The sequence below is a fragment of the Falco punctatus genome (genome assembly GCF_963210335.1).
Source record: "Falco punctatus genome assembly, chromosome: 14".
Lineage (NCBI taxonomy): Eukaryota > Metazoa > Chordata > Aves > Falconiformes > Falconidae > Falco > Falco punctatus.
In genome coordinates this window covers 22961267-22983104 of record NC_137594.1, presented here as the reverse complement: position 1 = coordinate 22983104, position 21838 = coordinate 22961267, and the positions used below count along the sequence as shown (strand labels likewise).

The following is a 21838-nucleotide window of genomic DNA, read 5'->3' as shown; positions in this document are numbered from 1 at the left end:
TGCTCCGCCGTGCCGCAGTGGCCGAGCTGGGGGAAGTGGGGGACGGACAAAGGACCCTTGGGGGAACTCACCCACCCCCAGTGACACCCACATCTCAGATCCCTGCCACGGGCTGCCTCAGCCCGCACACCCCGGCGCCCTCGGGACACACAGGTGGGAGCTGCCCCCTCCCCAAGCAGGTTCTCGGATCAGGGTTGTGCTGGCCATACATGATGCCCTGTGCTGGAACATCCCCCAGAGGGAACATTTGGTGCACAGGAGGGACTGGATCCACCTGCACAAGGGACAGGATGAAGTTCCCAGCTTGACACAGCCATGCACCAGTTTATTTGGATTAAAAACCATAGTCCGGTGAGTCACAGGGCCTCAAGGACACCCAGTTTAGGAGGACAGAATGTCTCTCAAGTTGCCAGTTCTCAGACTGCCTTCAGGATCTTTCCCTCCTGCTTTCTAGCAGCACCAGAAATTTGGCTGCACAGAGCAGATGAAAGGGAGACCCTGCACCCCCACTGAGGGGGGACACAGCAGGGCCCACCACTCGGCTCATGGCTTTGGGACACACAAAGCCTCTCCCGTGCAGGGAGGGTGCGGGGGGGGGGGGCGGACAGTGCCAAGCTGCTGGGCTTGTGACAGGAATGGGGAGAGGCACAGACCAACAGAGAGCAGCTTTCAGAGAACATTCTTATTGGGGGGGGAGTGAGAAATTGTTTCACCTCAGGATACAGGAGTGAAGTCAGAACCAGGCAGGTTTAGAGGAGGGACGCTGGTCTGCCCCACACACCAATGCCACTGTGAACTACACCTGAAAGGAGATTCCCAGATGGAAAGAGCGAAGCCAACAATGGAGCAGATTTTCTTAGCAGTGGTAAGTCCTCAGAGCTGGCTGCCAGAGGGCAGCTTGGCACTGCCTAGCCCCAGGCTAGGAGGATGGAGCCTGCTGGAAGCAAGGACCAGCTGACAAGGTCAGAGGAGTGCACCTGAGTAGCCTCCCCCTTGGCCCACCCAGCTCTTCACCTGCTGCTGCTTGGGCCAGTGGCCAACAGCCTCCCAAAGCCCTCTCATGGAGGAGTGAGTGTGGGGAAGCCTTTGGTGCCTACGCCGGTAGGATGGCAGTGCTAAGCATTTGATTCCTCCAGCACAGATGGGTGCTGGGGCTGACGGATGAAGGATGGACAGCAGGGGAGAATGGCTTGACGAGCAGGAGCCAGCAATGATGCCCTGCTCCACAGCGCAGGGCAGATTTGACTAGGCTTCTACAATAACTCATCTACAAGATACATTCAGCAGCGGCGTCAAGTGCTGTGGTTGGACGTATTCTGCTTGTTTCCTTTCCTTCCCCATCTTCGACTGGTGAGGAAGGGAAAGCCACCAGCTCCAGAGCACACCTTTGTCTTTACTTTGTGACCTGATGGATGGCATGAGCCAGGTAACCCACATTGCCAGATGTAACTCCTGCCACAGAGATTCGTCCGTCCTTTGTCATATAGATGGAGAACTCCTTGGTCAGCCGCTCCACCTGCGGTGAAGGAGCAGAGTTTAAACAACAGGCCAACCTCTACTCTGTTAGCAGAGTGCAAATTTGCCCAGCTTTTCAGAACTGAAAGCAAACTGGGTGCCAGCAGACACAGCATCCCACTACCCGCAGAGCCAGCAGTGCACCCTAGGAACCAAGAGAGACACTGCTCAGCTCTCAGGCAACACACAAACACTGCAGGTGTTCAGCTAAGCGTCACCTCACTTGAGCTGACCTTTAAGGTCACCTCAGAGCAGCACCAAATGACTGCTTCCTTTGACAGATTAGCAAGCTACATTTGCTTTCAACCTCCACAAGCACAGCAGGGAACAGAGCAAGACCTGGGTCCCCAGGATGCTCCAGCGCTGAGGGCGTGGAGGATGTTCCTCCTGGAGGAACAACTGCTTATAAGGGCTCATTTTGGCACCTGCAGTCAAGATATTATTGACAGGGACCACAATCAACACCTTGAGACTGGAGGAACTGTGTTTACCTGCTCTGGTTTCAGCCCTGTGAAGCAGAACATGCCGATCTGATCAGTGATGTGCTGCCAGTTGTGGGAGGATCCCTCTTTCTTGAGGTTGGACACCAGCTGAGTCCGCATGCTTATGATCCGGTCGGCCATGCCCTTCACCTCCACAAGCCTGAAAAGCCAACACAGGAACCGCTCAGAGCAGGGCTGGGATGCACTGGCACTGCTGCCCCCTGCAACTACCAGGAATCAATTCTCTCAGGCTGGAAGGGCCTCATTCAGGGATGCAGATGAGCACAGACCAGGGAGCATGAATCTGTAGCTCCAGCTGCGGACCTGCTTTTTTTCTCCTGGTACCTGAAGCTGACTGCTACCTACTTATTCCATAGCTGTTGGACGCCACTACCAGAGCATAGGCATCTCTCATTTTTGAAAGCCAAAGGTCAGTAGGAGGCCTCATGGCAGCACTGCCTAAACCTAGATAAAATAAATCTGCAGATAAACAAAGAGCGCAGGGGTACCTCCCAGTGCAGGCAGACGTCCCCTGCTCTAAGGCAGCACAACTAGGAGACATCTCTGCTGGGCCCTGGCTCAGGCACAAGCATCTGCTTGCCAAAGGAGCACAGCTCCCGGCGAGGCCCCAGCACACTGCCAGCCTTTGTTCTGCCAGGCCAGCTGCCGGCAGGGACTCGACACCGAGGGGCTGGGAGAACAGCACAGGCTGATGCCAGGAAGCAGCCTTAGGGCACAAGGGTTACATTCCTGGCTCTTATTCTCATGGGGCTTACACTTACCCCGTGTGAGACATACTACAAGGATACAACGCCTCAGTCAATCATTCCCATTCCTTGGACAGGCAGCTTCAGCAGCCTTCAGTCCTAGGGGAGCTTTATCCCCTCCTTTACAGCATTTTCTGCCTTGGTAACACAAGCGATACCCATCTGTGTCAGCCTGGGCTGATACCAGCTGATACCAAGACACGAGCAGGGATTTCTCCAGAGGAAAGGGGTGACACACAGTTCTGACTGTACCCCTGAAGCTAAGAGCTGCCTGTGACAGCAGCAGGCAGTAAGCACAGCACAGGGCTGCCACAAAGACACCTCACACCTCATCGTCATGAGCATTGGGAGTTCCCCCTTACCACTCCTTCCGCAGGTCAGGGGTGTTCAGGATGATAGAGGCAATGCGGGCTCCGTTCAGGGGTGGGTTGGAGTACATGGGGCGGATGAGGATCTTCAGCTGTGACTCGACCCTCTTGGCTTCCTCTGCATCACTGCAGATCACCGTGAAGGCGCCCGCACGCTCTCCTGAAAGAGGGGCAATCAGGTCTCAGCCTCTGCCCTTGGGCTGGGGCAGGACTTATCCAAATGCCACGTAGCTTTAGTGGAGCCCTGTTCCCCAGAAGGGTCTCCACCAGCCCCCAGTGGGTTATCTCCTGCCCCCCAGGCAGTACCGCAGGCACCAGAAAGACACGGGCTGCTAAACCCCAGAGGCAGCAGAGTCCCTCCAGCAGCCTGGATGAAACCATTTCCACATCACCCGCCTACTCACCGTACAGCCCCATGTTCTTGGCATAGGACTGCGACAAGACAACGTTGATACCCTGGTCGATGAAATACCGCACAGCCCAGGCATCCCGGTTGATGTCCCCGCTGGCAAAGCCCTGGTAGGCCATGTCAAAGTACACGAGGAGATTTCGTTTCTGCCAGCAAAGAAGGGAAGAGTGTCACAGGAGCTGCGCACCCCTCCAGGGAGCAGGGCGGCAGGCTGAGAAGAGCCATGCAGGCAGCAGCCTGCTCAATTGCAACTGTTCTCCTCCAGAAGTAGAGCCATGGGAAGGCAGCTCAGAAACCACAGCTACCCTCCACACATCAAAACAGTAGGTAAAGACCCTCCCCATACATTTATGGGATGTGCAGTCTGGCCCAGGAGGCAGAGTTGGATTCAGTAGTAATAAATTCTTCTATTTCAGCCTCTCCTCTGTCTTCAGTTTTCAGGAAAACCACCTGGGAACCCTCTAGGCAGGCACCAGCCCTTCCAACACCTCCAGGCAGACAATCCAGCCGCACTGCCCAGGTCAGGAGGCCCACAGCCATCAGCAGGCCCCAGAAGCTGCTCTGCTATCTACCAGTTCTCAGGACGCTATTAAAGCCAGGCATCCCCAAGCCAAATTTAACTACCTACAGCTTGTGGGGGAGCAGCAGGGAGGAGGAAGAGGAGAAGGATGAAGGTAGAACTGCCCCTGTCCGTTTCCAGCTGAAGCTTGTGCAAGGAGACACCAGGCACGTGAAAGATCATCTAGCATTTTTTATACACCAGCACTGGGAGCCCCCCCTTCCAGCTATCACAGCTCACTCTTTCAACCCTGCTGCTCCTTCCTTTCAGGTCTCCCTACCCCAGCTTCCTGGGAAGGTGCCAGGAGAAAGTCTGATGGTCAGCTAGAAGCTTTAGGGGTGCATTTGTCTGGCTCCCATTTTCAGTACAGGACTATGACACCCATCCAGGCTTCAGGGAAGGGAGTAACCTTTAGCGCAGTGAAGGCCAGATGCCACCCATGAAAGCCCAGAGACGAGGTTTTCTCAGGAACAGCACTGTACCCCTGCAACACTCTGCTGCTCACCTTCACTGTAGCTGCCAGCTCCTTCCATTGTTCCTGCCGGGGATCCACCCCGGTGGGGTTGTGAGCACAAGCATGCAAGAGGATGATGCTCTTCTCTGGAATTTTCTAAGGAAGATGGTACAGAGGAAGCATTATTAGTAACATCTGCGCACTCTCCTCAGAAGCTGAGATGAGACTCCTGCCCTCACAGCTTAGATAAGCTCTGCAAGGCTTCTAGCCTTGATTTGGTGCCTTAAGGCATCATATTTAGGCTAAAGCAAGAAGGTCACTCATGTCCCCACATCACCTTCCTGCTTCCAGGCATTTTCATGGCAGGCAACTCACAGAAATGTCATCCATGGCTCCAGAGAAGTCAAGGCTGCATGTCTTGGGGTCATAGTAGCGGTAAGCCTGAAGCTGCAGGCCAGCATCACGGAAAATGGGTGTATGATTGCCCCAGGATGGTTTGGGTAGATACACATCACGGCTAGACTTGAAGAACCGTTGCTGATCAAGAGAAAGAGAGTATTCAAACAGGTTAAACAGATTCAAGCACTCTGAAAACCCCAAATACTCATCTCTAGTCACAATATGTCCTTTCCTTCCTCCACCAGCCAAGGGCTCACCAAAAAGTTGGCTCCAATTCGCAGAGATCCAGTTCCAGAAATACCCTGCACAGTGACATACTGCAAGGGAAGAAACAAAAACACGAGTCTGAGCAGCCATGGTATGATACAGGGAAAGCTGAGTCACTGCATCAGCACTGGCACAAGCACACCAGAACAGGAGCATGGGGCTGGAGGGGACTGCATGGGTCAGCAACTCCAGCTCTGCAGGGCAGCGAGTGCGACCCCGGCAAGGTCAGATCCCCTCCTTGGAAAGGGCTGTTTCACCCCAGCCCTCAGAGGTAAGCAGTTATCCTTGGGCCCAGCTAGCCCACAACTCAAGAGGCACAAGTACTTCTGCCAGTTCTTCCACTTTTGCTGGGCACCCACGTACCAACCGTGCGTCAGATGGCACTGCCCACCCCCCGCTTCCCAGCCTGCTCCTTACCCGACCGCTCTTGAAAGCCTCGCTGTTTTCACCCAGAGCCAGTTCTGCAGACGCCCGGGTGAAATCCGCTAGCCCCGCAATGGGCAAGTACTCCTTGTCCATCTTCTTGGATGCTATCATGGCCTCCGCCTGGGAAGGAGACCACATGTTCAGCAAGGCAGGCATCACCACGGGGAGGATGGTGGACAGCTCAAGGCCACTTTGTGTTTGCTCGCTCAAAAGGGACAAAGGCTGGTTTACAGGAGTTTCCCTCCAGAGCTCGGTGCTCATTCCAAGCAAGGGGCAGCAGTGAACGTTTCAGATGAAATCCCAGCGGCCACCAGAGCCCACAGTGGGTGCCAGCATCGATATAGCAGAGCCAGGGAACTGGTGCCAAAGGAAAGCACTGCTCCAGCCCATTACAAGTCAGTGTCGCTGCACAAGAACAGATGTTTCTTTGCCCAAGTGGGCACTGCCCTGCAGGAAGATGAGACCTGACTGTCACTGAAAGGCAGAGACTGTCCCTACATGGGAGACATCCCAAAACCCGGTGGGCTAGTGAGCCCTTTGCAAGCCCTCATCATGCTGGGAGCGTTACTGAACTAGACGGAGCAGGTTAAAAAAAAAATTAAAATAAAATCCAGAAGCCCCAGGTGATTTTGAAAGCAGCCTGTCTGAAAGCTAGCTCACCCAACCCTTAAACACAGCACCCCCCAGTTTTGGTATTCTCTTACTTTTGAACAGACCCACCATCAGAAATCAGTCCAAGTCGTTACCTAACACTGGATCAGAGAGTGGAAGCAAGAACAGCAGACAAGGAGCCATGGTCAGGAAAAATACGGCAAAGGAGACACACGGATCCCTCTGGGAACCCTATCCACGCTCCCAGAGCAGTGGGACAGACCCTGGCAGCATTCACACACCACCAGGAAACTTCCTGCAACGCCACCCAGGCTCCCCGGTTGTGATCCGTGCTGACACAGGGAAAGCGAGGGCAAGAGATGGTTTTAAACCCCACACTGATGAGAAACATGGACAATGTGTCCTCCCTGCGCCAAGGAGACTAGCCAGTCAATGTGTGTCAGCTGGCAGCTATTTAACAGCCTATTTCTACCCTTACAGCACTGGAGGGCTCCGTAATCCCCTCAAGGGCAGTGTCCACATCCAGCTCCTTGGACTGGAGTTTTAGACTGGCTTATGGAGGAACTGGTAACAATGGCTTAGCAGAATTTCTAAGACTAATCCATTAAGGGGACAACGTCAGCTCTTTCCTCCCTATGTGGGCTGGCCCAGGGAACACCAGCCTATTCAAGAAACACCTTGAAGTTCAGAGAACAGCTGGCTTGGAGAGCTTGTGAAAGTCAGCAACAAATTAGATTTACCTGGATGGGAACAGGACACGCATTCCTCATGTTACCCCCTACTACTTAACAGTTCTGTTGTGTCTCAAAAGCATTAGTACTGCTAAGAGAGACATCCGGAATACAGTTGTGTGCTTCATTAGAGACAAAGCTTATTCTAAAGACCAAGAGGAAACCTTGCTTAGAGGCCTTCCCCTCCCTGACACCCCAGGGTGCCCAACACCTGGGTCCAGCCCTGCCCAGCAGCCAGCACCAGGCTCACCTTGCGAACACAGTTCAGGACGTATGGCTTCCCGTTGTCATCTCGGTATGCTCCCACACCCAGGTTCATCTTCTTGGAGTTGGTGTCGCGCTTGAAAGCTTCTGTCACCCCCAGGATGGGGTCGGGGGGACCCATCTCCACGTGGGACCACCATGAGCTGAAGGGGGGAAAAAAAAGAAGCTAAACATTAGGTTTGAAAACTGGGCAGAGACGTGAACCAACATGGCTGGAGAGAAAACCGCAAGGGAAATCCTGTCTTTCAACCACTGGAAAAGGTACAAGCAGCACTAACAGAATTATCCAGGGGAAAAAGGACACAACTCCTTTACGCTCCATGATCTGACACTGCATTGTACATTACAGAACGGGCAAAGGGCATCAGCTCACTGTGGCTGAAAACAACCAACTCCCTCCAAGTAAGCCATTAACATATGGAAACGGTTTGCCTGTTGTGCTGATAGTAAAGGCCCCTTGGAACAGAAGCCACCTTATGCTCTGGGCCAGTGCTGTCCCTCCACAGCCTACAGGCAAGAGGGTGTAGGTGAGCCCCCTCCCGGGAACCTTGGCCAGACCCAGGCAACGGCACAAAGCATGAACACAGAACCTCTTCCAAATTCCTGGAAGGGCTCTTCTGCATGAAAACTGACCCGCTTTTCCCACAATGCTGGCTGACCTCACAAAGGTATTTCCCTTCCCTAGCCTACAAACTCTGCCTCACTCGAAGAGCAATGTTGTAGCCAAATGCTGTTTTCCTGGAAATTGCAGAGGACGTTTTCTTCCCAGTGTGACAAGTGACAAGCTCTTGATGCAAAGGTTCCTTCCCTTGCTGTCAAGCACAAAACCTCCCTCTGTCAGGAGGAGCTGTGTGCCCCATTCCCTCAAGCCACCTGCCTCTGCCCTGTTGGCAGGACACCCTGAAGACAGAGAAGCTCTCTTAATGTCAAGGGCAGACAAGACCATACTATAAAAAGAAACACGTTACCCTCTTTGGCCACAGCCTCTGCCCAGTCCCACGTCCAGGCTTTGCAGTTCTGCAGATCATGGAATCGTTGAATGGTTTAGGTTGGAAAAGACCTTTAAGATCATCAAGTCCAACTGTTAACCCAGCACTGCCAAGTCCAACACTAAACCACATTTCTAAGCACCGCATCTACACGTCTTTTAAAAACCTCCAGGGACAGTGACTCAACCACTTGCCTGTCCCAATGCTTGACCACCCTTTCGGTAACAAAATTTTTCCTAATATCCAATCTAAACCTCCCCTGGTGGGGAGACACAAGCGCCTACCCAGATCCCCTAGCTCGGTGTGGGACAAAGCATGCAGCACAGGGCTTGTTTCCTCCAGGGCAGGAGTCAGTCTCAATTGCTAAAGGAGAAGCACGCAGTGAGATGGCTGCCACGTATCAGCTTTACAAGCTTTGCAGCCCAGGGAGGGCAACCTTACCTGAAGATAACAACCTTTTCTAAATTGGAAATGCCACCCTGGGGCTGGATCCTGCCCCAGGCAATGCGGGCAGCCTGGAGCCACCCCAAAAGCCAGCCAGAACCCCTGCAGAGCACTCAGTGTGGTGACAGGTACCTCACAGCTGAAGGCAGGAGGGCCAGGCGGGTTAAGGAAGCTCTAACGCTTAACGTGATCAGCAGAACTCACAAAATCATCTTCCCCCTCCGCTCTCTCCCTGTTTTGGGTCCATTTAGACCCAAGTTTACTCGCTACGTCCTTTGCACTATCACCTGTATGTAGATTGCATCTCCTGGAACCCCAAACATTGTTTGCCCTCTTCAGACTTTACTCTTCCCATCAGTACAGCTTTTCCAAATAAAAAGCCTCCGTTTCTCCTCCTGGCAGGCTCTGTGGAAAAAAGTGCAGCAAACACATACGAGATAGAGCCAACTGGGCTAGTTTAAAATTGGAAGATGTGTTTAGCATTTTCTGGACCACTAACAAGTCTTAATTACCTCTCCAGTTAAGTACAGGATCAACTTAGAAAAACAGATGAGTCAGTGATGCCAGCAAGACCTGCCCTCCACAGAGGGATCCTGGCTGCAGCTGGCAGGGATGGAGTGACCGGTGCAGCCAGCCTGAGCAGGAGACACCGAGGGGCTGTCAGGGCACAAACCCACCGCAGGTTCAGGCAGCACACAGCGCTGCTTTGGAAAACCTCTCCCAACGCCTTCCCAGCAACAGAGGCAGGGGAACAGAGAAACACACTCTGCACAGGAGCGTCCGCAGGTCCCTCCGCAGTTCACCTGGTCCAGGATTATTTTGGTATCGAGGGCTGCGGACGCCCAGCCATCCAATTCTAAGGAGCTGCTGCTTCAGGGACGGTGACAGCACCTTCCTTCTGCCGGGCTTTTCACCAAGCAGCTTACTGTTTGGGGTATTTAGGGCCCAATCCTGCAGACACTTAAGCAGGTCACTGGGCTCTAACATACTACGCTGCTGCAATTAATGCTGATCCTGCAGGCATTTACCTAAGCTGTAGCACTCCGGAGAGTTAAGTACGTTTGTTCTGAGCTGGTCTTTCTATCGGCTTAAAGCAGCGAAGGGTAGGTTTAGGACTGATTTTCCTGTTCTCAGCCTGGAGGTTTTCAGGTGAAGGCCAAAGGAAGACTCCTCTGTCGTTTCCAGGGAGGTGAGCTTGCAGGGAGACAGGAGAAAAAAGGCCAGGCTGAGTTCACATCAGGATGCCCAAGAAATCAAAGAGGCAAAGCTTTCTAGACAGGGATTTGGGAAAAGAGATCTACTAGAGATCTGAGGCCACATGTCCTAACACACCACTACCCCTACGTTACCATAATGTTGTCATCTCTGCACTGCATTATATTTTATTTTGAGCAATTACAAGAGCATTGCTCTTGAATAAAGGGCAAAGTTATAAACTGCACATCAACTCTGCCAGGCTAGAGGCATTTCAGTGTGGAAAACTAGATGAAGGTAAGTTTAAGCTGGTGTTGAACTACCTGAGGGATACCTGATGTAAGCCAAAGCAAGCACATTCTCCGGCTATATGACCTGAACACAGGTGGCCCGAGTCAGAGTTTAGATGCTGATCAGAGCCCATACTCAAGTAGTTTCCATCCTCTTCAGCTAGGCTGGTCTCCCGAGCCCATTTAACACACAGCTGCAAGTGCAGTGTGACAGACGGGACAGAGAGGGCAGGAAAATGCACCCGGAACCGTGTAAATCAGCAACACCTTTCAAAAATGTATGTGGAACTTGTGGCCTGAGCTGCAGAGACCTAGGAGCACGCTTACGGACTCAAGCCAAGCCCAAAAAGCAGGTTTTCCTCTAGGCAAGCAAGCCATTTACAAGTCCAATGAAGGTTTCCATTGTGAAGAGACCAGTCCATGTTCCCTGAGGTAGAGCCACATAAAATACTGGATTTCAAAACCTCTGCCAAAGCCCCTGCGGCAGTTCTGCAAGCCGAGGGGCCAGGAGGGGCCAAAGGCGCTGCTGTCCGGATACCGCAGCTAAAGCAAATATTTACATAAGAACAATGCCAGCAGGCTGCTGGCTACCACCATCCTTTCAAGCCTAAACCTTAATTGCCCCAGTCAGCAGCAGTAAGCTTCCCACCAAGAAAAGCATTTAAAATAGCTGTCTCCTGACACATCAGAGCAGCAGGCTGTTATCCTCTTAATTACCATTTGTGTGTCAAGGCAACATTTTAACCATTTCTTATCTCTTTAGCTCTGTGCCGATTTCAGAAAGACCATTCTGGGCACTGAGCAATGAATGGTAACAGCACCACGTGAAGTTGCTTAAGATTAAGGAAACAAACTGCTAGTCACTGCTTGGCAACCCCTGTGGTGGGATAAGGAGCCACTCATGGGAACAGCCCGGGCTGTGCAGGAAGGCTCTTTACTTACAAAGGGGATGGTCTCTTTTAGGTGACCTCAATTCAGTTTGGTAATTTGTGGTTTGCTGTGTAACAAGCTTGAGAAAAACAAAGCCAGTGGGCTGGCATACCTACCACAGGCCTGCTACAGGCCGAGGGCACAAAGCACGAGTTCCCACCAGCTGCTGCTCTGAACCTGCCCAAGAAGAGCCAGAGGGGCGGCCTCGGAAGCAGGAGGGACCGGGAGCGTTTGTCTCAAGGCAGCGAAGGGCCGTGCTGGACAGAACACGGTTAATCAATATCTAATACGTCTTCTTTATCTGCTGGAATGGGGAAATAAAAAACCCCCACTGCTCTCCTGCTCCGACAAGGGCCGGGAGCCGTTCCTTAAAGCTTCCAAGGCAGCGTGGGCCGGGAGTCGCAGGGCTCTGGAGGGCGGCGAGGCCGTACCCACCCGGCTCCGCTTCCCAGCCCACCGCCGTGGCTCCCGGCCGTCCTCCGTGGAGCTGTCGGGGGGGCTTCGCAGGGCTCGGGCTGCACCTGCACCCCGCGGCCCACCCTGCGCTGGCCTCCGACAGCCGGACCCAGAGCTGCCGGCCTCGCAGCCACTCCGGGGGCACCGGGCTTCACAGGCCTGAAGGTCCCGCATGGCTCCGGCACGGCGGCCCCGTGCCAGGGTGCAGGGCTCGCCGCACGGCGCCGGGGGCCCTGCTGGCCCCGCTACACAGGGCAGGCCAGGCGGCACGACCCCTGCCCCGTTTCGCAGGGCAACTGGTCCCCCCGGCCGCATTGCACAAGGCACGCCGGACCCGTTTCACAGCATATGCAGTCCTTCGTGCCCTGCCGCACGGTGCGCACCGCCAGCAGCACCCCGGCTCCACTGCACCGTGCACAGGGTCCTACCGGCCACGCGGCACGGTGCGCACCGCCAGCAGCGCCATGCCCTCGTTTCTCGGCGCACAGGGTCCCGCCAGCGCCGCTGCACGGTGCGCACCGCCAGCAGCACTCCGGCCCGGCTGCACGGCACACAGGGCCCCGCCGCACACCCCCGAGCACCCCGGCCCGGCTGCACGGTACCGGCGGCGCACGTGCCCACGCGCCCTCCACGGCGGTCCCTCAAGGGCAGGCCGGGGGCGCCGGGTCCGGCCGCAGCCAATGGGAGAGCGGAGAAGCACCGCGCGACCCCCGCCGCACAGCGCTCCCCAGCCAATCCGCGCACCGTTCCCCCGGCAACCCCCTTCCCCGGCGCCGCGTCACCCGCGGCCCCTACGGGCGCCACCGAGGGACTCGCTTCCTCCCGGCGAAGGGCCCGCGGCCCCCCGGCTCGCAGCGCCGCCCGGCACCCCACTCGGCAGCAGCGAAGCCCCTCGGCCAGCAGAGAAGGGCAGCCCCGAGGGGCCGAGCCGCCCCTCAGCCCTCACCTGGCGCGGGCGGCGAGACGCGGGGCAGCGAGGAGCCGGCGTGTGTGCAGCAGAGCCATGGCGGCGGCGAGCGGGCTGGCGGGCGGGCACCTCGCACCACGGCCCCGCGCCCCGCCCCGCGCATGCGCCGCCCCGCGCCCGCCGCCGCCCCCTGGCGGACGGGGAGGGTCGCTGCAGCCGCCCGCCCCGTCCTGCGCCGCGCTGGGACACGGAGGGCTCGGCTGGGACGCGGCGGGACCTTACTGGGCTGTGCTGTGCTGTGCTGTGCTACGGGGGACTCAGGACACGGTGGGTTTGTACCGGGCTGTACGGGGCCATCTTGTACCTGGCTAGCCATACTAGGCCATACAGGACTGTACTGCACCATGCTGGGCTGCACTGGGATAAGGAGGACTGGACTAGGATGCAGTGGGCCACACTGGGCTGTACTGGGCCAGACTGGACTATACAGGACTGGACTGTGCTCTGCTGGGCTGCACTGGACTATACAGGACAGGACTGTACTGCACTGTACTGGACTGCACTGGGTTGTACTGGACTATACTGGGCTGCACTGGGATGTGGAGGACTGGACTGGGATGCAGTGGGCCACACCAGGCTGTACTGGGCCAGACTGGACTATACAGGACTGGACTGTGCTCTGCTTGGCTGCACTGGACTATACAAGACTGGGCTGTACTGGGCTATACTGGGATATGGAGGGCTCAACTAGGATGCCGTGGGCTGCACTGGGCTGTACTGGGATACAAAGGACTTAGCTAGGATGTGGTGGGCTGTATGAGGCCATACAAGACTGTTCTGTGCCATACTGGGCTGTACTGGGTTGCACTGAGCCATATGGGGACATATAGAACTGTACTGAGACGTACAGGACTGCACTGCACCATACTGGGCTGTATAGGGTTGTACTGGGCCATACTGGGCGGTGGAGGGCTGTGCTTGGCCATTCAGGACTATACTGGGCTATACAGGTCTGAACTGGGCCATACTGGGGTACTGGGAGGTGTGCTGTCCTGGAGGTCACCAAGCCTGTGCTCTGCTCCCCAGGGACACCCCCACCCCCCTTTCTATAGGGGCTTCCCAAAAGCTCCAGCTCTCCCCCCAGCCAGGCCCCCCCACGGGACGGGGAAACAGGGGCTCCAGTCTAGCAGTACTTGAATTTATTTGTAAACTATTCTTTGGTAAACAACAACAACTCAAAAAGAGACCAATCAAATGAAAATGCTCCCCCCCAAAAAAAACCCCAACCTAACACCAACTTAAATCAGCCAGGTGGGTGGGGTAAAAAATAAAATAAGGGCTTTTCCCCCTCCGAAGTGGGATTTTAATGACCTACAGCAGATCCAAGGGGCGCCGGGGGAGCGCTGGCGGGGGGGCAGTAGTGGGTGCTCCCCCCTTGTGCTTGTTTTCAGGGAGGAGGAGTGTGGGGTGGGGTGGGGTGGGGGGTCCTACATGGGGGGCTCGTTGCAGAGCACGATCTCCAGCTCCTTGCGGTACAGTTTGCCCCCATCGGAGAGGTTCATGATGCTCTTCCTGTAGTTGGTGAGCTGCTGGATGTTCATCTCCTGCAAGGTGGGGGTGGGGTGAGGGGGTGGGGCTAGGCACCCCCTTTCTCCCTGGGGAGCACCCCCAGGCTGGGAACCCCCCCCCAGCTCCGGTCCCACAGGGACACGGGCTTGGCACCTGGACCAGCATCTCTCCATGTCCCTGGGGAGTGTGGATGCAGCAGATGGAAGATGCTGCTGGGAGAGGGGAGGAGGGGCAGGGGGGGTCCGGGGGGGGGCACCTGGGCTCTGCCCCCACTTACTTTCTTATTTTTTTCATACAGGTCCTTCAAGAGCGCGTCCAGCTCGTTCTCGTCAATGAAGCCGCTCCCGTCCTGCATAGCACAAGCGGGACATCAGCGGGGGAAGGACACGAGCCCCCCTGGGCATGGGTGCGGGGGGCACCCCCAAACCCTTACCCAGCACAGCCAGGGGTAAACCCAGTGCTCGCACCCCAGGTCAGAGCGGGGAATTGACCCTCCCCAAAACGCCTGGGTCTGGACTTTTTTTTTTTTGGCCAGGTTATATTTGTTTGGGGCAGTTCCCGCGGAGGCAGCTCCCTACCTTGTCATAGAAGGCGAAGATGGCATTGAACTCCTCCGAGGACAGCTTCATCCCCTGGGCAGCAGCAAGGGACACTGCGGTGTGAGGGGGGGGCACAGAGGCACAAGCAGGGAATGGGAACGTTTTGGGGGGTTATTTAATCATTATTTTTATTTTACCTGAAACTTCAGAAGGAAGTTTTCTTGCACAGGCAAAAGTCTGAAAAACAAGAAGGGCAGGGATGAGCAGGAAGCAGCTGGGAAAAGACGCTATTTTTAAACCAAAATGACTTTTTGCTCAGAAATGTGAGCAAATTAAAGAGGAAAACCGTTTTCTGGGAAGGTGGAGCAGAGTGTAGGAAGAGTCTGAGTGTTTCAGGCCACCTCTCCCTCCCCACCACCTCCTTCTCACCGCCCATGACCTTACCGGGACATCTCTGAGAGGCCCAGCTTTCCGTCACCGTTCAAGTCGAACATCCGCAGCTGCCAGGACACAAGCAGCACCCAGTCACCCACCGCCTCCTCCCCTCCCTCCCTCCCACTTGCCGTGGGGTGCCAAGACCCCGGGGCGGGGGCAACCTGCCGTGCCGGCACCAGCCCCAGGTCCCACTTACGATGGTCTGTGTGTACTCCTGCAGCTTGGGCTCGTCGTAGGGCCGGTTTGCCTTCTTCAGCAGGTCTGACAAGAAGCCCTGGAAGGAGGGGACATTGCTGGCTGACCCTGGCCCCCCCAGCGGGGGTGCCCCCCCAGCAGGGCCCGCCTCAGCCCACCCCGTGCCCACAGCCCACCTTGAGCTCGTTGGCTTCGATGTAGCCGCTTCGGTCCGTGTCGTACCTGCGCCAAGCCTGCGGAGCAACCGCCCAGTGTTAGGGTGGGCTTGTGTCCCGTGTTTCCCCCCCTGCTGACACGGGTGCACCCCGTAACCCCCCCGGAGCATCCCTCACCACCCTGGCAGGGATGGGGTCACCTCACGGCTCCGGTCTTGAATCGTGGTGGCCTCACCGGTGCCACACGCTGTCCCTTGGGGCTGGCTGCTTGTGTTCAGCCCCATGCCATGAGCTCAGGTGCTATTATCCTCACTCTGGCATGCAAGGCCGGGCTTTAATATTTGATTGCATCCCCCAATTAAACAATAGTCCCTGTTTACCCCCCCACCATGCCATGGGGTGCTCCTCTTTCAGCCATCACCTCCACGCTGGTGTGTCCTTGCCAAGCACAAGCTCTCCCCGACCGCGGGATGCTGCACATCCCCCTCCACCCCCAGCCACATGTCGGTCCCCATCAGCGATTTCTCTCCTGTCGTGCAGACAGGTTCACCCACGCATGACGAGGTTTTTGGGATGGCCCAGAGTAGTGCTGTCTGCTTCAGCACATCCTTTGGGCACTAAGGACCAACCACCGCGGAGGGGGAATTTACAGAAATGGCTCCAAATCCCACAGCTCACCTCACCTGGAGACTGGGGCAAGGCACCCGGCTGCCCTAAGAGGTGCCCAAGGGGGGCTGAGGACTAGGAGAACTCACCACACTCCCACTCACCCCCAAACCAGCACCACTTGCTGAGTTAAAGCCAAGAGTCTGGGGCAGACCAGGGAGGTGTGGGCGATGCCAGCTCCCAGTTGTTTCTCCATGGTGGAGCCAGGCGCCGGGGAATGAATCCCGTGGGGAGCCCCAGCACAGCCAGCCCTGCTCACCTCCATGAACTCCGAGCTGGAGCCTACGTGCTGGCGGAAACACAGCAGGAAATTCTCCTCCGTGGGCAGGATCTGGGCTAGCTGCAGGGAACACGGGCATCATCGGGGTGAACATGAGCATCATTGGGGGGAGGACTGCAAGCATCCCGGGGGTCTGCAGGGCCAGCACCACTCACCTCTGCCATCTCGATTTTCCCATCTGCATTTTTGTCATACTTGTGCATGAATTCCTTCATTTTGTCACCTAAGTTGTCATTCTTTGAGTCCTGCTGGCAAGGAGAGGGGATGGGAGCATTTGCCTCGGTCCCTGTGCTGGTGTTCCCCCAGCTTCCCTCCCGGAGATGCCCCGACCCTACCCGTCAGTGCCGTTCCCAAAGGAGATGGGGCTGATGTGAGACTGAACTTTGGGGCAGAGGGAATGGGGGAAGGAAGGAGCAAAACCAGGAGCGGCCCTTACCACACCCGCCCCCTTCCTTGCGCTTTCCAGCTCCTGGAAGAAGTTTTCCAGCTCTTTGCCTTCAATGTAGCCATTCCCTAGGGAAGGAAAAAGACACAATATGACCCCACTGATGTCAGAAGGCAGGAGGCAAGGGAGGGATCTCCTGGGGGACATAGCGCCTGTCCCCCTCTGCACAGGGACATGGCTCCGAGATGACTGTGGCAGCGAAGAAACACCAGCCGACGCGGAGTGTTGCACAAACCCAGTGGTGCCTGAATTTGCAGGGAGCCTGGGGGGACATAGCCCTGGACTTGTACCCTGCACCCACTTGTAGGGCACAGGGGACTTGGTCCCCATCCCATCCTGGGGATGCATTTTCTGCATCTGATGCTTTAACTGGGGGGTTTAATTCAACCTCTGAGCGCCCCCAGACCAGGACTGTCTCCTCTTGATGCATTGCGAGGGCCAGTGAGGGCAAATGCGGAGCAGAGGCAAAGCACCCGGCACAGCCTCAGCCCCGGGGTGGGCTCAGCGCAGCGCCGGGACCCCAGGTGACTGGGGGCTCAGAAAGGTCCCTGTGCATGTACCCGCTGCCCCTCGCTGCTGGGATCTGTGCTGGGATGTGGCACCCGGGTACCCACGGCCCTGGCTGCCCGCGGGATGCTTGGCGGCAGCACAGCTCAGCCAGGCGCCAGCCGTGCATCGCTCCCGCGGCACCTGCCCGCGGTGGGTCCGGGTGGTGACTGGCATGCCTGGAAGCAGCAGGGTGACGCCACGGCTGGGGGTGCTGTGGCTCTGCCGTGCTACCAGGCAAGGTGTCACCTCCCTGCCAGAAATCCTCCCTCCCACCAACATCTGGGCACAGCTGGGCGACGCTGCCCTTTCCTCTGGAGTGCCTGATGGAGGGATAACCAGGGCTCTTCCTTGGGGGCACCCCCCTGCAACCCCTCCCTACACCGCCTTCAGCACCATCACCCGCAGGCCCCCCAACAGCATCTTCTCCCCATTGCAATTGCGGTGGCTGGGAATAACCCACCCACATCCCGGATGGAAGCGCCTGGGGAGGTCCCAGGGCACCTTCCTCTTTGGCAGCTGCATCCTGACGGATGAGCAGCAACCCTCCCAGGAGGGGACAAGGGGCTGGGGCGATGTTGGGGTGCTGGTGTGAGCTGCTGAACTTGGCTTTCCATGCCTTTCTCATGGGCTTTGCTCTTACAGAAAACACCCCAAGCTCCCTTGAATTCAGCTAGGGGGAAAAAAAAACACATCAGGAAGAGTTTTGAGCCGTGAAAAAGAATAATGACAAGACAAGCCATGGCCGGCAGGTTGGTTTCCCCCAAGCAGCAGCTTGGCCAGGTCTGAGCTGTGTCTGCAGGGGAGCAGGGTGCAGAGCGGCACGGAAAATCCCCTCCAGAGAGCCACAGCCAGCCCGTGCAGCTGTACCTTGGAGCCGCCCTGCGCCGCGGAGCCACAGGACAGCAGTGGCTGGCAAGGCAAGGGCATCAAAGACACCCAAGGGGGAGCGGGTGAACGCCCCGTCAGAGGGGTTTAAGCGCAGGGAAGAGCTTTGGTGAGACAGCCCTGTCCACAGGGGGATGAACCCAGGGTCCCTCCATCACCCTGTGCCCATCGGCAGAGGGGAGCGGCCAGGGCTGTCACAGCCCCCACCCACCGTTGCTGAGCATCGTCCTTGTCATGGCCACCATCTCCCTGGACACCCAAGTCCCTCCTCTCTTGGGCACCGCTGTGCCACAGCCTGATGGCCTTGCCCTGCCCGGGGGCCACAGGCCAAGCTGGATCCATGCCTGCTTTGATGTTTCAGAGGTGATGGAGCACACCCAAAGGCGCAGCAGGAGGCAGCCAGGACACCCCCACAAGGAGCTGCCCACTCCCACTGGGGTGCCACTGTGCCACCAGTGCCAGCTCCAGCAGGGACAGGGACAGGACAGCCGTGCTCATGTCCCTGGGGCTGTAGGGCTGCGGGGGGGCCCCGAGGGTGCAGCTGGGAGGGCACCCAGCGCAGGCTGCGCTCTGGCTCCAGCAGTACAGCCGGGGACGCTGCGTCATGCAGCTCCCACAGGGGTTTTGGTGTCCCCAAACCTCCTCCCGGGGACAGGAGATCCGAGAAAGGCAAGAGCTTTCCCCCAGCTGCTCTTCATTGCGCCACCGCACCAAAATGAACTATTTTCCCACCAAAGCGATGCTGCTTTTTGCATTTCTCCCCCTTTTTGGGGCTGGCAGCAACAAGGACCAGGGGCAACATTCCCAGCTGTGGCTCCATGGGGGAGTGACATCCCTGCTGGGGGCTGCTGCCACAGCACAGCATCCCCGGGAGGAGATTTTGCAGGGCTGGGGAGCAGGTGGGGTGCACCGAGCACTCCAGCCACGGAGGGGTCATTCCTCACCGTGCTGCAGGCAAGGGACACCCCCCGCTGTCACCCCCCACCTCCAGGGCAAGGGGGTGGCCCTGGGGCCAGGCTGGTGGCTGTGCTGTCCTCTGCCCTTCCAAGTGACCTCTGTGCCAGACATGGGGTCCCGTGGAGACAGGGGGGGATGGAGGGGGCTGATGGTGGGCGAAGGGCAAGGGTTTCCCGGGAGGGGACACCCGGCGGGGGGGCGGGGCACAGGACCCCTCGGGCAGCACCCAGAGGTGCCACCAGCCCTGAGCTATCCCCAGCTCTCGGGGGACCCGGCACCAGGGGGGTCCGTGCGGAGGGGACCCGGGACACTTTCCACGGGCGGGGGGCTCCCGGCGGGGTCCGCTGCTGGGGGTTTCCATCCTCACCCGACGGTGGGTTCCTGGGGGAGCCGATCGCCGCCACCAGCCCGGAGCTCCACTCGACGGGGCTGCGCCCCGGGGGCTCCCCGCCGCCCCGGGGGCTCCCCCGTTCCCCGGGCTGCAGCGGCTCAGCGTGCCCCCCCCGGGGCTGCCCGCGGCGGGGTGCCCGACCGTTCTCCATCGCCCCCCTCCCGCCCCGGTGCCCTGCCCGATGCCCTCCCCGCCGGGTTTGGGGCTGGCCGGTGGCGGCGGATCCCCGGCACCCCGGGACTGACCGTCCGTGTCGAAGTGTCGCCAGACATCGAGGAACTGGGAGGCGGTGAGCTCAGCCAGGTGGAGGTGCGGGGCCTGCTGCGGGCCGGCCATCTCCATCTCCCTCTCCCGCTCCCGCCGCCGCCGCTGCCGCCGCCTTTTATAGCCGCAGCCGCCCGCCGCCGCCAGGGGGCGCCGCTGCCCCGGGACACCGGCCGGGGCGAGGGGACCGCGGGGCCGGGGGGGACAGGGGGGTACGGGGGGGACAGGGGCACCGGGATACTGGGAGAGCGGGGATGGACAGGGACAGCGGCACGGGGGGGGGAGGGGGCTGGGGAGGGGGGGACAGAGGGACAGTGGCACCAGGTGGGACGCGGACACCGGGATACTGGGACGGAGGCACCGCAGGGGGGACCGGGGCGGGGGGGCAGAGATACCGGGACAGCAGCACCAGTGGGGGGGAACAGGGACACCGAGACACCGGCTGGGCACGGGGTGCGGCAGCGGGACATCGGCACCGCGGGGACAAGGACACCGGGACACGGAGATATCGGCACCATGGGGGGACACAGGGGGGACGGACACCGGGATACCGGCACCGGGGGGGACACACAGGGACACCGGCACACCCGGACTGGCATGGGCAGCACTGGGCACTGTGGGTTGCAGCCTGTGCCCTACCACTTGTCCCTACCTTGTCACCTAGCCTTGCTCTACGTCACCTGCCCTGCACAATGTCACCCCTGCCCGATGTCACCTGCCCCTGCCCCACCACCTACCCGTGCCACCTATCCCTGCCCTATGTCACCTACCCACACACCCCATCACTTACCCCTGCCCCATGTCACCTGCCCTGCCTAACGTCACCTATCCCTGTCCTGACACCTAGCCCTGCCTTGTCACCCTGCCCTGGCCTGCCACCTCCTCCTGCCTGTCACTGCATCCCTTCCCCAAGACCCTGCATCCCATCCTGTGCCACCCAGCCCTCATACACATGACCCAGCCCAACCCCTGTCACCATGTTCCTGCCCTGCGTCACCACATCCGTGCACCTTGTCACTGTCCCCCTGACGGCAGCTTCACCGCTCAGGAGCTGCAGGTCCTGGCAGGAGGAGCAGGGTGGAGGCCAGGCCCCAGGCCACTGCCACCGAGGGACCTGCGATGGCCACAGTGGGGCTGTCACCTGTGGCCCATGGCTGGGGTAAGGACACAAAACCCAGACACTACACCCGTCTTTTGGAGGAAAACCCAAGGAACCCCTGGGTCAAGGCTTTGCCATCCCTGCTGGAGGGGGACAGCCTGGAGGGGCAGGAGCCCAAAATAGGAAGTTTCTCACCCCGGCTCCCTTTGCTGCCTGCCTGCTCATCAATGGATTTTCTTTTCCCAAATTTTCCCAAACGGCAGGGAAATTTCCAGGCCCAAACAAACAGCCACATGTCAGGTTTGTCACCGGCTCCGGCTCAGCTTGCCCAGGGGAAGTGTTGCCATAGCTACGGGGAAAAAAAAAATAATTCAGCTCCAGCGAGAAGGCTCAGCGGACAGAAGTGCTTAATTAAAGATGAGAAGGCAGCAGGGAAGTTTAGACGGGTGCAGAGCAGGTACGTAGCTGGCGGCAGGCAGCTACCAGGGGGCTACCCATCGTGCCCAGGGCTGGTGCCTCTGGGTTTTGTCTCTTGGCTGAGAGAAAGTGTGTGGGGGGTGCAGGGGAAGCAGGCTGGGGGAGCTCGGTGCAGGGGACATGGCCTCAAGAGGGCTTTAATGCCAGGGAAGCTGGGGGAGGGCAGGATGCTGGGCTCCCGGCATGGGAAGGAAGATGCTGTGCCAGCATCATATGAGGAGGCTGTGCTGGGACACAGCAGCAGGATGGCTGTCCCTCCTCCCCACTGCACAAGGCGGCCTTCAGGTGCACAGACACAGACGGCCATCCTAGGTATTCAGTTCACACTTCCTGGGGTCTGGCATGGAGATGAGTCCCCAGAAAAGCTTCCTTTTCCCATTATTGGGGCACAATTTTCCCAGCACAGCCCACTGCTTCACTGTCCCACTCCCTCCAGAACAAAGCTTTCCCAGGGGCTGAGAAGGGACAC

At 58.1% G+C, this 21838-nt stretch overlaps 2 protein-coding genes across 6 annotated transcripts; both read right to left on the bottom strand.

Annotated features, from left to right (window-relative positions):
• Nucleotides 1-304: 304 nt before the first annotated feature.
• On the bottom strand, nucleotides 305-12658 carry GOT2 (glutamic-oxaloacetic transaminase 2). 2 transcript variants are annotated; one of them, XM_080411042.1, is made up of 10 exons: nucleotides 12503-12658; nucleotides 7240-7396; nucleotides 5638-5766; nucleotides 5211-5270; nucleotides 4930-5091; nucleotides 4606-4710; nucleotides 3537-3687; nucleotides 3127-3292; nucleotides 2007-2157; nucleotides 305-1516 (listed from the first exon to the last, which is right to left on the bottom strand). In XM_080411042.1, the coding sequence occupies exons 1-10, from the start codon at nucleotides 12559-12561 to the stop codon at nucleotides 1394-1396; spliced, it is 1263 nt and encodes a 420-aa protein (XP_080267168.1). In that variant the 5' UTR covers nucleotides 12562-12658; the 3' UTR covers nucleotides 305-1393. The 2 variants fall into 2 exon arrangements, with proteins under 2 accessions (XP_080267168.1, XP_080267169.1); XM_080411043.1 differs by lacking the exon at nucleotides 12503-12658 and adding an exon at nucleotides 9715-9859.
• A 982-nt stretch (nucleotides 12659-13640) lies between these two features.
• CALB2 (calbindin 2) lies at nucleotides 13641-19913 on the bottom strand. 4 transcript variants are annotated; one of them, XM_080411068.1, is made up of 11 exons: nucleotides 19775-19913; nucleotides 16739-16815; nucleotides 16458-16550; nucleotides 16282-16362; nucleotides 15378-15434; nucleotides 15203-15280; nucleotides 15016-15071; nucleotides 14769-14808; nucleotides 14611-14664; nucleotides 14306-14381; nucleotides 13641-14064 (listed from the first exon to the last, which is right to left on the bottom strand). In XM_080411068.1, the coding sequence occupies exons 1-11, from the start codon at nucleotides 19869-19871 to the stop codon at nucleotides 13835-13837; spliced, it is 939 nt and encodes a 312-aa protein (XP_080267194.1). In that variant the 5' UTR covers nucleotides 19872-19913; the 3' UTR covers nucleotides 13641-13834. The 4 variants fall into 4 exon arrangements, with proteins under 4 accessions (XP_080267194.1, XP_080267195.1, XP_080267196.1 ...); XM_080411069.1 differs by having other exon boundaries at nucleotides 16458-16547; nucleotides 19775-19911; XM_080411070.1 differs by having other exon boundaries at nucleotides 13836-14067; nucleotides 14310-14381; nucleotides 19775-19910.
• Nucleotides 19914-21838: the final 1925 nt, after the last annotated feature.